This window comes from Argiope bruennichi, chromosome 10, assembly GCF_947563725.1.
Source record: "Argiope bruennichi chromosome 10, qqArgBrue1.1, whole genome shotgun sequence".
In the NCBI taxonomy this organism is placed as follows: Eukaryota; Metazoa; Arthropoda; class Arachnida; order Araneae; family Araneidae; genus Argiope; species Argiope bruennichi.
Genome location: NC_079160.1, coordinates 119,052,440 through 119,066,151, shown reverse-complemented (window position 1 = coordinate 119,066,151; position 13,712 = coordinate 119,052,440). Strand labels below are relative to the sequence as shown.

Sequence of the window (13,712 nt, the reverse complement as noted above, 5' to 3'; positions counted from 1 at the left end):
GATTCTACATTGTTTTAAAATTGACAATCGATAAAAGACAAACAATAAATGGCAAACGGAACATGTCATTAGTATTTTATCGCACATGTATCAAACAAAATAAAATTATCATAGAGGCAAATCAATGTGAATGAAATAAAATCGAAAATATTTACTGCAAGCGCTATTTTTTTTTTTGTAAATGAATAGTCATTTACACAAGATATTGTCACTCAGCGTGCACAATATTTTGGCTTCACATATAATTCTGAATTTATCTCACATAGACAAAATAGAATTATTATTATCGACGCCGGTGAAAATTTTCCAGTTCAAACAGCAATTTTTTTTTTTTATTTTGGGAATCGACAACGATATTTTGGTTATACAAGCGTATACCGTGTCAAAAAATATGCCTCCCAAACGTACATCACGTCATCAGCTCAGCACCAAGAAATAAACGAATTTGAGCTTCTGAAACAAACGAGGAACGATAAACGAGCAATGAAACAGATTACGAACTGCAAATTCACTTGCTACAGAATATTAAGATCAACATGCGGCAAGAATCGAGGCAACTATTCTTAACGGTAAGTCGAATGGAGAAGATGTGCTCACATTCCACGCATTCCCATTATTCCCACCGACATGCCTTTTGATTTTAATCGATTACAGTCTTACCCCATTTGACTTACATTCTCGATGACCATCAATAAGACGCAGGGTCAATCACTTCAATGTGCGGATTGAACCTAGAAGAATCCATGTTTTTCACATGGCCAGTTGTATGTTAGATGCTGCGAGTCGGACAGCCAAGAAATTTATTTGTTTTTGCTGAAGACAGAAAAGCAAAACAAATAATATTGTTTACCTTAAGACACTTGAATAATAAAGTATATATAAAAAAAAGAATAAATATTATTTATACTTCTTTTTATATATCATTCCATTTCAATGAATGCGTTCATTGTCGACAAGAAAATAAATATTATTCTTTCTATCATTCCTAATTAAACAAGATGATTATTTCAAATTTCAAACGATATTTCCAAAATTATTTCTCCTGCGGCAGCATCGCGCCTGGAACTAGCTAGTTATGAATAATAAAAACCTGTTTTTTTAATAGTAAGCATTACTTTTTAAACTTATTTAAATCAAAAAGAAATCTTTAAATAACAAAGAAAAACTAAGATTAAAAACATTTAATATTTTTTTCCAGACATTAGAAAATTACCTTGTCATTTGAGAATACAATTTTGCAGTTCTGTGTTTTGGCATCAGAAGAAATTGTTCTTTGTAAGGAAAGCTTCTGCCTCTTCGAATCTGGAATCATATGATTAGCTGGAATGATGAGATCAGCAGACATTTTCCCGTTATGTAAAGCTTGTATAAGAAGCTCGGTACTTCGGCTGTTTTCTTCCTAGAATTAAAAATGGGAGATTTTCTTTTTTCAATTGCAGTGATCTTCAAAGGAATAAAATGGAAAATTATCATTATCATGCACATCGACATTAAAAAGAAATTTGGGAGCAGTTAAACAACTAAATATATTGATTCAGCCTTTAAATTTTTTCCCATTTATTTTGAAATAAAATAGATGATGAAAAGATAATTTGAATACTAAAACATTTCATACATGACTTTTAATTATCGTTTTCTTGAATGAAAATGAAATATCCAATGAAAAGTTTGGTATATTTGCATTAGACTGAAGAATTCCAGATTCTATGACATTTTATTCGTTTAAGAAATGCAATGGTTTTTTAAACCAAATGTTTTTATCAAAGACAATTTACATGTGGGTGACAGTCACATGATAAAAATAAATGGTTGTTTTGTCAAAAATTTACTTTTACAAGTATATTATTTCATGGAAGTTTTACATCTTTCTTCACTTTATGTCCTATTTTTTAAAAATTTAATTGCCCTCGAAAACTTTACTTAAAAAAGATATTTTGAATAAAATAAACCTACATGGCTTTAAATAAAATATAAAATAAAACACACCCATTGTTTTTCACGGCATTTAAAAAAATCGCGAAGGATCTTATATTGAGTCCCCATTTGTAATTTTCAGCGAGACCCCTCTGTTTATAATGAAGGCAAAATAAAATAAGTGAAAGAATTTAGTAAAATAGAATATGTGATTATAATTACACTTAGACTTTCACAATTGAAAGATTAAGATTTTAAGATTATATTAGTGCTTGGAAGGTCAGATTGTAAGATTGAAAAGGGGAAAAAACTGCCATACATACGAACTGATCATTTAAATTTTTAAAAAAATCATGAATGTCCTTAGTTATTCGAAACAATCTATATACAGATTAATGATAAATAATGATCTATATTACAGTTTTCATTTTACAGTTTATCTATCATTACTTACATTGAACTTACATTCAGTTTTATCATGGTTTAATAGAACCCCGAGATGACGTTATATGACATTGTCAGCATGAGAGAAGATAGAAAAAAACTAATAGCTAGTTACAATTTTTTTTTTTTTTTTGTGTGTGTGTGAAAAATCGGATTTTTTCAGGAATGACACATATAAACTTATACAGCAAACTCATACAATAGAACTGCAGTACAGTAGAATAAACTTATTCTAATATTTAATTATTCTAATAGTTATGAATTTTTTGTGTGACATAACAGTTTTTTCAGGAAAGACAGCTATACAGATAAATTTAAAAAGAAAAACCTTATCTGAATATAAAATTTGATCCAAATCGTTAGAGGCGCTCCTGAGATGCGCGAAATAAACATACAGTCGCTTCAAGCCAAACTCGGGCATTAAAAAAAAAGACACTGATACAATCTGAATTTTTGAACCAAAAATGATAAGATACAGTTAAATGAATTTTCAATTGTTTATTTGTTACAATTATAAAAACAAATAACAAAAATTATAAATTAATTCATTTTAACCAGAAATTATGTCAAAAAACAAAATAATACAAAAAAATAATGCACAACCGAAACTCAGACGGATAAGTTTCAAAACTAGTAAATATTTCCAATGAATTAATATTTTGCAGGCAAGCCCTTGTTTTTTATAACCATTTTAAGTCGTTTAGGCACAGACTGCGTCAATTTTTCACAAAAAGTAGGCTTAATATTTTTCCATTCCTGCAACAATACTCTTTTCAATTCATCTTTACTGGAAACGGCGTGTTCTCAGACTTTTTTCTTAAGGTATTTACGTACCTTTTTGATGGGATTTATATCGGGGATTTGAAGTGGAGTGTCCATGACGTGAGGACAATTATATAAGAGTCAGGAACGCACCCGATAAGCTTTATGTTTCGGATCATTATTCTAATAAAATCGCCAGCCGTTTTCAAGAAAAAGTTTCAGCACATGCATTTGTAGCAAAATTTTTCCTTAAAATGTCGAAGCATACACTCTGATCCATTCTCCTGTCAATAAAATGCAAGGTTCCGGGGCAAGTAGTTGAAAAAGACTTCTCAGACAATTACTGATCCGCCGCCATGTTCCATAGTCGTTTTCAAATTTTTTCTTGCGCGAAATTTCTCGTTCAATGTTCTCCAGACGCAAAGACTGCCATCGGAACCAAAAATGTGGAATTTGCTCTCACCAGTAAATAAGACATTTTTCGAATAAGAAAATGCTTTTTTGGACTTCCCTTGCAAATTTAAGTCTTTATTTTGCGTATTTAAGTCTTAAATTTGATTTCACTTACTTATGAAAGGCTTTTGTCTGGCTTTTTTTCGCCATTGAGATCTGCCTTACAGAGAAAATTTCCTATTCTTGATGGGCGAACTTTTTTTCCTAATTCTTTTTCAGCAATAATAGATAACTTTGGTGCAGTGAGGGCCGGATTTGCTTTCACTTTTCTTTTTTAAATATCACTCATTTGCTTCAGTTAATATTTTATTTTTGACTATCTAAGGCTTATTTGACACCTGATTATTGGTTTTGAAACTTTTATGATGTCATGAACCATTGAATGACTGCTGTGGGCAATCTTTGATATTTCTGGCACAGACTTTATATTTTGAACATGCTTAGTAACCAATTTTCTTAACTCATTGCTTGATCAACCACTTTGACTTGATATTTTAATTAAATTAATATTTACTTCCACAGTAAATGAAAATAACACAACTGAGAAATTCATCTGAACAATTATAACGTTAACCATAAAGGTAGCAGTCATTTTTACCCATCATTGCAATTATTTGTTGCTTAATTGTGAGATGTCAGAGTTTGGCTTTTGGACTCTTTTTCACAAATTTTACTTTAATGTCTAGATTTTTAATTATAACTTATGAATTGGCACCATTTGTTTTTGCTTTTAGCTCTACAATAAATTCACTGTTAAAAAAAACCTTTTCGCGTTTTTCTAATTCATTTTAGTTAAAATATTTTGGCAGAGCAAGTTTTTTTCCTGTGGTGCCCGAACGACTGTATATACTCAAATTGCTATACCAAGTTTCTATTGAACAAAGTTAGGATGAATATTTTTGAAAATTGTGATAAAATACTTTTATATTTGCATAAAAAGAATGAAAAAAATACCTATGTAGCAAAAACACATGTTTTAACAACCGAAAATGTTTTAAAAACAAAGGAGATGTCGATTTTTTTAAAACCTAAAAAGTGGTTTAAAGCAAAGAAGTTCATCAAATGATTTGTCCTAATTCTGGCTAATGGCATGAGAAATTTATTACCTAGTTTCTGTGCAATCTTTACTCACTGGAATTCAACATTTTTTTTTTTTAACATTATGAACCATTAAAACATCTGTAAAATATTTTCAAAAGCTACAGACTTGCTATTTTGTTATTCAAGAGCTGCAAAACTGCAAATTGAGAAATTGGTATATTGATCGCTTCTTTATTCATGTTTTTTCTGTGGACAAACAAGTGCGAAAAAAGTATAAAAGGGCTGCTCATGAATAAATTGTTGATGAATTTTTACTCACTCTGCACGTGAAAAGGGCTCGCTTCTTGTGATCTCTCACCTTCCCGACCCAATCGGCTGTCACGTTGATCAGCAGCAATGGATGGGTGACATTGCACGTCTCGAACGTGTACTCTGGCGTCTGGTCCTCCACCAGTTCTAGAGAAAGGATTCGTAAAGAAATTTTTGTTTGCATTATGGGTAAAGTATGGAATAAAAACACATTAAGAAAAGTAAAGAAGAAACTGAAACCTGCTGTCGCAAATTTCTAATTATCATATGAGAACATTATCTTTTTTAAATCACGTGGTATCAATCCGACAGAAAAAGATTATGTTCTCACATGATTCCTATTTCGCAATCATAAGCATTTAGAAAAAGTGGTGGTTTTTGACCATCCCCAAATCAATCGAGTTCTAAAAAAATTTTTTTTTAATGATCTAACTTCTAAACTTTATTTGTATATGAGATCTTATTCGTATATGAGAACCTTCCTCTGCTCTATAGAACTTTTCACAATATGAGGAATTTTTAAAAATTCCATTAAACATCATGCAGCATTTGTGCAAACCGGTTTATCGATACATTAATGTAGTTAAGCATACTGAAGGCCCCCTACTTCTAATTAATATAGGTTTTTACATCCATTCATGGTGTTTCTATTATTTTGTTCACCATTTGAATAAACTACGCATTAGAGAAAATCAACTAAGTGAATCTATTAATGTTTTTTTTTTTACTTACGACTGATGCTCAAATTGAGCATGCTCCAATGGGAGGAATTGGTTCGCATATTGAGTCGCAGATCGTGCAAGTCGATATGATTCGGTTTACACCTATAAGTGACGATTGTTGACAAATCGAACACCCGAGAAAGAAAAGTGTGTCTGAACTCCGCTTCTGAGCATTTCCCTGCAGGTGTGGATATCGAGAAGTGCACCTCGTGGAAGATCTTCTCGTTCGTGGTAAAGTGCGTTAAATTAGAATTATAATGAAGAGATGTGAAATCTTCTTCGGATCTGTACACTGAGTGGGACGCCAGCTGAAGATTGTGGTAGCTGCTCTTTATCATCGAATTCGTTTGGAACCTGCAAAATATTATAATTTAGCAGATACTTTGATTGTAAATCTATAATTAGACTAGATTTAAGAAAACATAGTATCAAGATCTCGGTTTTCATTTTATTTCTTTTATTAATTGCTCCTATCTTTCTTCTCATTACAAAAGAATAATACACTACACTCCCAAGTATCCGGTTCACGACTATCCGGCTTCCATACTATCTAGCCTAGTTTTTTTTTTATTGTAATTAAATGACGAAGACAAGGCGCCGTATTGGCAACATTGCCAAGGCATTGGCAGCTGGCGTCTGCTACGATACTCCTACATGCCGTGTACAAAATACAAGTTGTGACAGGAAAAGAGCAGCATTCCTCGTTGTTCATTGTTTCGTCAGTGAGTAATGGAACTAAACTGTTGTTTCTGATTATAGCTCTACTGTATGTACCGGATTCATAAACTGTTCTTGGGTACTGTGATACTTCTTCACTGTGGTACATTTTTTTAAAAATGTACCACAGTGAGGATTACAGAATTTAGGTTAAAATGTGAACAGTTTATTTAATTTAACTTACTTTTACTCTAATAAATTCTTGAAGTTCAGTACATAAAAATATATAAACTACCAGCACAGAGCCTTCTATTTTAACTCGACACGTTACCGGCAACGGCTTCTATAATTCACCTGCCCCCGGCCGCGTTCACATTCCACGGGGCTTGAAATGAATGGAGGGCTTAGTACTCAATAAGTGAGAAAAAACGTATTATAATAGTGAATTTTGGTATAAAAACTTTGTTTTTTGGTATTGACGAGCGAAGTAAGGAGTTCACAGAATTCCGGTGATTTTGTCATTCGGACTGTTCTTCCGCCACGTTAGACCGAATGCCTAGAGAGTGTACTGTATCTCTTTATTTTAAATCATATAACTAAGGTTTAGAATTTGAAATACTTGATACAATGCATTGTTCATAACTTAACAGATAGGGAAAAATGCTTATTTTATTTTAATTTGTTTGTTATTTTGACGCCCTGTTTTTAAATGATACGAGGGCATTTGTGGGACTCGCATCATAATTGTGAATCATGGCCTATGTGTGTTTCCGAAAAGTCTCACTCACACACGCACACTATTTCATTTAAAAGTCTGCCACCATGCAACAAATGCCATTAAATATATTTAACAACGCAAGATAATATGTATTATTTTATGGACAAATGAACGAGTGTTTTTTTTCCTGATAAAATAATTTTTAATGTAGGTAGATTAATTGGACTTCGAGTCAACTAATACTACATTTGACATGCGAAAAAATGACTCTTTTAAATAACAATACGATAATGATAATGTAATGGTTATGAGAATGATTTCCTATAGAAGGAACCATGTTGTTTTCTGAAGCAATCCCCAAAAGTACACTTTCACTTTTTGAAACGCAGTAAATATTTTTTGCAGAAAATTGGTTACGTGAAGCTATACTTTTAGTATTAATTTTCAGTTTCAAAAAATAAAAAAAATAAATATGGTTTGAATTTTTTAAAATTACTTGACCAACCAACTAAAAGCAGTAATTTTCATGAAGATTAAAATTATTTAATACCATTAAAGAACTGGTAAAAGATAGTGCAAAAAATTCAAACAACGTAATTTTACAAAATTTTGAAAATTGATATAAAAAATGCTTCAATTTAATCGGAGAAATGAACTTTTTTGGATTAAGTATATCTCTTTTACGAAATGTATCCTCACCACAATATTCAACTAATGACGCTTTCTTTAACACTAATTAAAATTTCTATCATAATAAAATTAACAAACTGATTAATTTTGCTAAATATTAAATGAATATAAGTTAAATTTTCAGATTTATAAATTAATATCCATTAGTTTTTCGCATTTAATAATTTATTTCTCAGTAATAAAAGTTTGAACAAGATTGTATCTATTGTTTAATATTAGAAATTTTAGCTGTTTTCAAAATTATTTTTGATTAAACAGTTTTTTCATAAATTTTTCATAAATGCAATTTCATAAATTTTTATCCTTGCACTTTTTCATCAGTTGTATATATCCCTTTATTCAGAATGAATTTTCTACTTGAAATAACTACTTTCGGAACGAAGTTTTTGAAAAACGCTCTACAATAATTATATATTCTAAATTTACTATAAAAAGGATTGTAAAAACATCTATGAAGTCAAAATATAACAGTTAAACGACAAAAGTGTTTTTAAAAATTAAGAGAGATAGCCTTTTTTCTCTAATTCAGGAACTGTAGAACATATTGAGAAAATATTAAACCAAATTAAAAAAAAAAGACATGCCTTAGATTTTAATTTGTAAGGTTTTTCGTAAGAAAATTTATCAAATATTAGAATTTAAAAAAATAGCATTTAAAGATTGAAAATAACATTAAAACAATTAAACTTCAAAATACAAAAGTCGTTGTAACTTTACAACAAAAAATGGACTTGGAAACAAAATTCAAACGATTTTATAAAGAAACCTGTTCAAACATTAAGAATATTAAATTTAAAAAAAAACATTTAACCCCAAAATCGCAATTTTCAATGCAGTCACATTTCGCGACAAATATTCTGTTAAAATTATCACAAATCACTTTCAAAAATTTAGTTTAAAATAGAGCAATAACAATTTTTCTTAACAATTTTGCTTCCTATATAGAAAATAGAAGCTGAAAACCTGGTCGTTGTTGGTCCTTCTGAAGTAATGACAAATCCTTCCGGTTTGACCGATTCTTGAGACGAAAGCATAATGGAAACTTATATATAAAATAGAGCAATACCAATAATGGAAACTTATATAAAATAAAGCAATACCAATAATGGAAACTTATATTATTTAAAATAGAGCCGTACCAATATTTTTTCAATTTAATTTTGCTTTCTATATAGAAAATAGAAACTGAAAATCTGGCCATTGTTTGTCCTTCTGAAGTAATGACAAATCCTTCCGCTTTTATTGATTGTTGTCCAGAGACGGAAGGATAATGGAAACTTATAATATATAAAATAAAGTAATATCAATAATGGAAACTTATATTATTTAAAATAGAGAAATTCCATAATTTTTTTAAAAAAAATTTTGCTTCCGATAAAGAAAAGAAAAACCGAAAACCTGGTCGTTGTTGGTCCTCCTGAAGTAATAACAAATCCTTCAGCTTTTATTGATTCTTGTCCAGACACGAAAGGATAATGGAAACTTATATTGGCTTCAATGATTTGATTCCAAAGTCCAACCAGTTCTTGTTCTTTCACTACAGAATATTTTTCAGCTAACTCTTGACTACTGACAATATGCATGCTTGCGTCAACAGCAAATTTCAGCTCTGGTTGGTCTGCGCTATAAATGCTACGATATCCTCCACTCCACGATGTAATCTGTTTTGAGAAGAGAGAAAGTAAAATAAAATAAGACTTTATTTCATCTGTTGATGGAAGATTAACTTATATTTTGATTTAAAAAATTCAGTTAGTTGTGATAATGTAAATTATGGGAAAAAATTTAAAATATTAATTATATTTGTTAATTTAATTATTTCAATTAAAATAATTAAATTTGGAAAAAATGAAAAAAAATCTTAGATTCATTTTACAGTATTTTCAAAATATTAAGGAGGAAAAATGAATATTTTTATCTAAAATATAACAATCCTTTATTAACAATATGTATTAATATGCTATCTACCAAAAAATAATTGGATACTTGTGATAAAAAAAAGATACACACAATTCCTTCATATTCAATAATTGGTAGAGCTTCCACCGGAGGCACTTACAGCCTTAACCCCGGGGCATGTTTTCCATAAGTCTTTGGATGATAGATAGTGGTTTTTTTTTCTTCCATTCGGCTTAGAGAAGGCATACGAGTTCTTTCATCGATTTTGAATGATTGTTTCACTCCTTAATTCTGTGATCTAATTCATCCCAGAGGTAATCTATAGGATTCAAGTCTGGATTCTAGACAGGTCAATTCAGTCAGTTTGCCCTATTGTCATCATGGTGGACCTCGCAATATGACAAGTGGCGTTGTCATCCTTGAAATAACAATGATCCAACGTGGAATTGATACAGCTTGGGAAGTTTTTCCGAATTTCTTTGGACAACACTCATCGGTCTCTATCTCTTAGTTTCATGGGTCTGCCGAGTCGAAGCATATTCCAGCAATTATCATCATTGACTTTCCACTTTTTAATCACAAGAAGCCACTATCGATTTTGGAATGTTTAACTCACTAGATATGTGGCGTAATTATTGTCCACTTCTATGATGTCCGATAATTACGCCTTTTCAAAGTCAGACAGCTCCGAATTTTATAGCATCTTGCATGCGACTAATGCCAATGCTGTTTCCAGGCCTATATTTAAGTACAGAAGGCGTGACGTAGATCAGGAACGCAGATATCCTCATTTGCATGTTTGTCCAAATACTTATTGGTAGATAGTGTAAATATTTTCATATTTATTACACTTATTCTGGAAAAATATTGTAATAAAGTTGATGGATTTGCTTGAAATTTTTTCAGATATGTTATTTTATTAAATACTTATAATCCGCCAATGATCTGCCATGTTAAGCATGGTGTGTCCAAAAAAATAAGAATCAAAATAAAAAAGGTTATGGGTTCATCCTTTTATGATATTAGCCAGACAAATTTTTAAAAAATTGGTGGACCATAGGATTATACTCGCAACTTTTAATAAAATTACTGAAGGTTTTTTCTTGGAGAAAATGAGATATAGATAAATTTCTACAGAAAACTATACAGGAAAAAAACTTACTATCAGCAATAAAGCTAACAACTTTCACTAGTAAAAAAGCATCGGATTTCCTTTTGTACGATTTCTTGATGTATGAATTTGTTTAAACATTTAGGCCATGTAGGAATAAAATCATTTAGTATGATTTTCATACTACCAACTCCAGTCATTCCAGTAAATCCGCTCATGCGCCGAAATTGTACAGCAACAAGTACTTTTGCCCACTCTTTCAGAACATTCTTTTTGCTCATGCGTGATCTTACTAGAATGTTTTATAACTATTCTTTCCTCTGACAGACAGGAGTTTTTAGTGGCACGGCGAATCCTGTCGCGACTGTTTCTAACAATATTTTACAGATCTTTTAATTTTTTATAGCTAAGCATTGAGATAAGTGTGAAATTTTCATTCGGCGATTTTTTTTTTTTTTTTTTTTGCATTTGATTATATGCTATTAATTATACGCGAGTGTTGATAATAAGTAAAAAAGACCAATTTCTGTGTTAAGTTCGTTATCATTATATATATGGAGAGATGATACAAGACTAAGATATAGGGATTTTTTTATATTACATATTTGACTGATTCTTATACTTACATCGTCACATATTTCCACTATTTCAGATGAGCGTGTATTTCTAGATAGTGCGACTTCATATGAAAATTTGCTTCCTTTTCTTTCTTTAAAAACTCCAACCGCCCATGACTTCGGTGCAATCGTTAAATTGAAGATTTGGGTTTGGACTTCATTGAGGGCGTCACTTTGTTTCCAGATGCCATAGGTGAATTGAGACGCAGCCTGAAACACAAAAAACATATGCATACTATAACTACACACACACTTATATATTTAAAGTACAGAAAATTACACTATTAACCTTCGAATGTTTTAAAATCATGTTTAAAAATAATTCCATTCAATAGGCCTAAATACTTTCAAAATGAAACGAATTTATATATACAAGTGTGTATTTTATCAGAACTCGTTTTTAGTTTTTTGCTAATGAAAAAAGACAATATGCGTTCTGTCTAGTGGATCCGTTGTTGTTTGCAAGTGTCCAATATCATCCAAAGTCGTTTGTGCCTCTGAGCTAGGCGGAGTTGCTCTTCGGTGGTCTCATAGTTTCCCGCATGGCCTCTTTCTAGGTCAGGGTATGGCTAACATATTATCGTTTATGTAATATGTGTCAAAAAATTTATATAAGTAACTAATCTTAAGTAAGAAAAAGTTTGAAAACGAAACTAAAATGAAAACGAGACAAAAACAGTTTCGAAATCGCAACTAAAATTTATAACCTATTTAAACTAAAACCAAAAAAGAACTTCATAGTATTTAGAGAGCGCAATTGCAGCTACTTCTAAAACACAGATGAATTGATACAAAAGTATTAGAATCAAGTTAATAGGAAAAACAAAAAATCAAATAAAAATTAAACCAAAAAAATTATAAAAAATATAACAAAAGAATCCGGCCTGAAGACTTTTTCAAGGGTCACCCTCAGACAGTTTTTGTTATTTTTGTTATTGTATATTTTACTTTGTTGTGGTTAATTTCTTCTAATATGTTGTTTTATATTTTCTTTCTGTTAAAATGGTATATCTCTTGAGCATAATTTCAGGGGATTTTCGGGTCACGAGGAATCATTATTAGACAATGTCTGTATTTCCTCACAGAAAAAATCCCTTTCTTTGAATCCCTGTCTGAGGGTGACCCTTGAAAAAGTCTTCAGGCCGGATTCTTTTTTTATATTTTTTATAATTTTTTTGGTTTAATTTTTATTTGATTTTTTGTTTTTCCTATTAACTTGATTCTAATACTTTTGTGTGTATATATATACAAATGTGAACAAAATATTTGCATCGCTCTTATTTGGTATTTAAAAAAAACTGCAAAAATATTTAACAGCACGTTGCTAATGATTGTATTAGACGAACAATGTCATAATAATGTTATAGAAATAATTTAATAATTGCCAATGATTATATCGAATCTATTGTTGTTGCTGTAAATGTACAAATATATTCTATTATTTCCAGCAATTCATGACGCTTTTATGTAGCGTAGTCAATGCTTGCTGGACCAAAAGCATCGACTTGATAGAATGTTTTGCGCCCTCAGTACTACTTTGGCCCAATATAATGCTATAATAGCATAAGGAGAACTCGCCATCCCTCAGAAATCATGGATACACCACAAATTTCCATTTCTCAAAAACATTAGACATATTGTTTGAAGTTTAAGAATACATCATTTTGAAATTCATGTCTTAGCATTATGATCAACATAAAAAGAAAGTTTTTGTGGAATTTCACTATCGAGATTTTTTAATTGACAAATGAATTTTGTAGTAATTTGGTTCAGTTAAGATAAACCTATATTTTTCACACATGCTATTTTGAACAAGGAAAAGAAGACGATGATTATATTTCAAACTCACATTCCCACTTCAACCCTTCACATCACACTAAAGGGAGAATATTTACAGATTTAACCTGCAGAGGTTCTCGCTTACAACGAATATATGAAGAGATACCAGCGGCTCTTCGAGAAAATCGAGAAAACAGTACCAAAATTTCATCTATATATCTACCTCACACAGAGCAATACATCAAGAAGTTCAATGTTTGCATAAAAGTATGTAATGAAGAAAAAAATTTAAAATTTTATTTATTGTAATGATTTGTAGATTTTTATTAAATAAGCAGTGAAATTCTCCCTACAACTTTCTCTCTCTTTCTCACGATAAGTTTAACATTTAATGTAGCTTCATCAAATAATGCTGAGAGTCGAGAAAACAGTACAAAAAAAAAAAAGCACTTTTAGAAAACATTTTGCCAAAATTTGATGCTGATCCACTACTTGGATACTAATTTGATGACCAAAGATTTTGATATTCTTCCAGCTTGTTCTGCTTATCAGAAATCGCATTCACATACTTGAAAACAAATGCATAGATTGTGTCT

General features: G+C 30.7%; 1 protein-coding gene across 3 annotated transcripts in view; it reads right to left on the bottom strand.

Moving 5' to 3' along the window:
* The window catches only part of LOC129988064 (uncharacterized), a 111,876-nt gene that overhangs the window by 25,058 nt on the left and 73,106 nt on the right, over nt 1-13,712 (bottom strand). For all 3 annotated transcript variants that reach the window (XM_056096168.1, XM_056096170.1, XM_056096169.1), the window contains exons 23-27: nt 11,347-11,547; nt 9,109-9,371; nt 5,656-5,999; nt 4,934-5,070; nt 1,214-1,399 (exon numbers count right to left, since the gene is read on the bottom strand). In XM_056096168.1, coding sequence (XP_055952143.1) covers nt 1,214-1,399; nt 4,934-5,070; nt 5,656-5,999; nt 9,109-9,371; nt 11,347-11,547 — 1,131 coding nt within the window. The remainder of the gene's footprint in view (nt 1-1,213; nt 1,400-4,933; nt 5,071-5,655; nt 6,000-9,108; nt 9,372-11,346; nt 11,548-13,712) is intronic.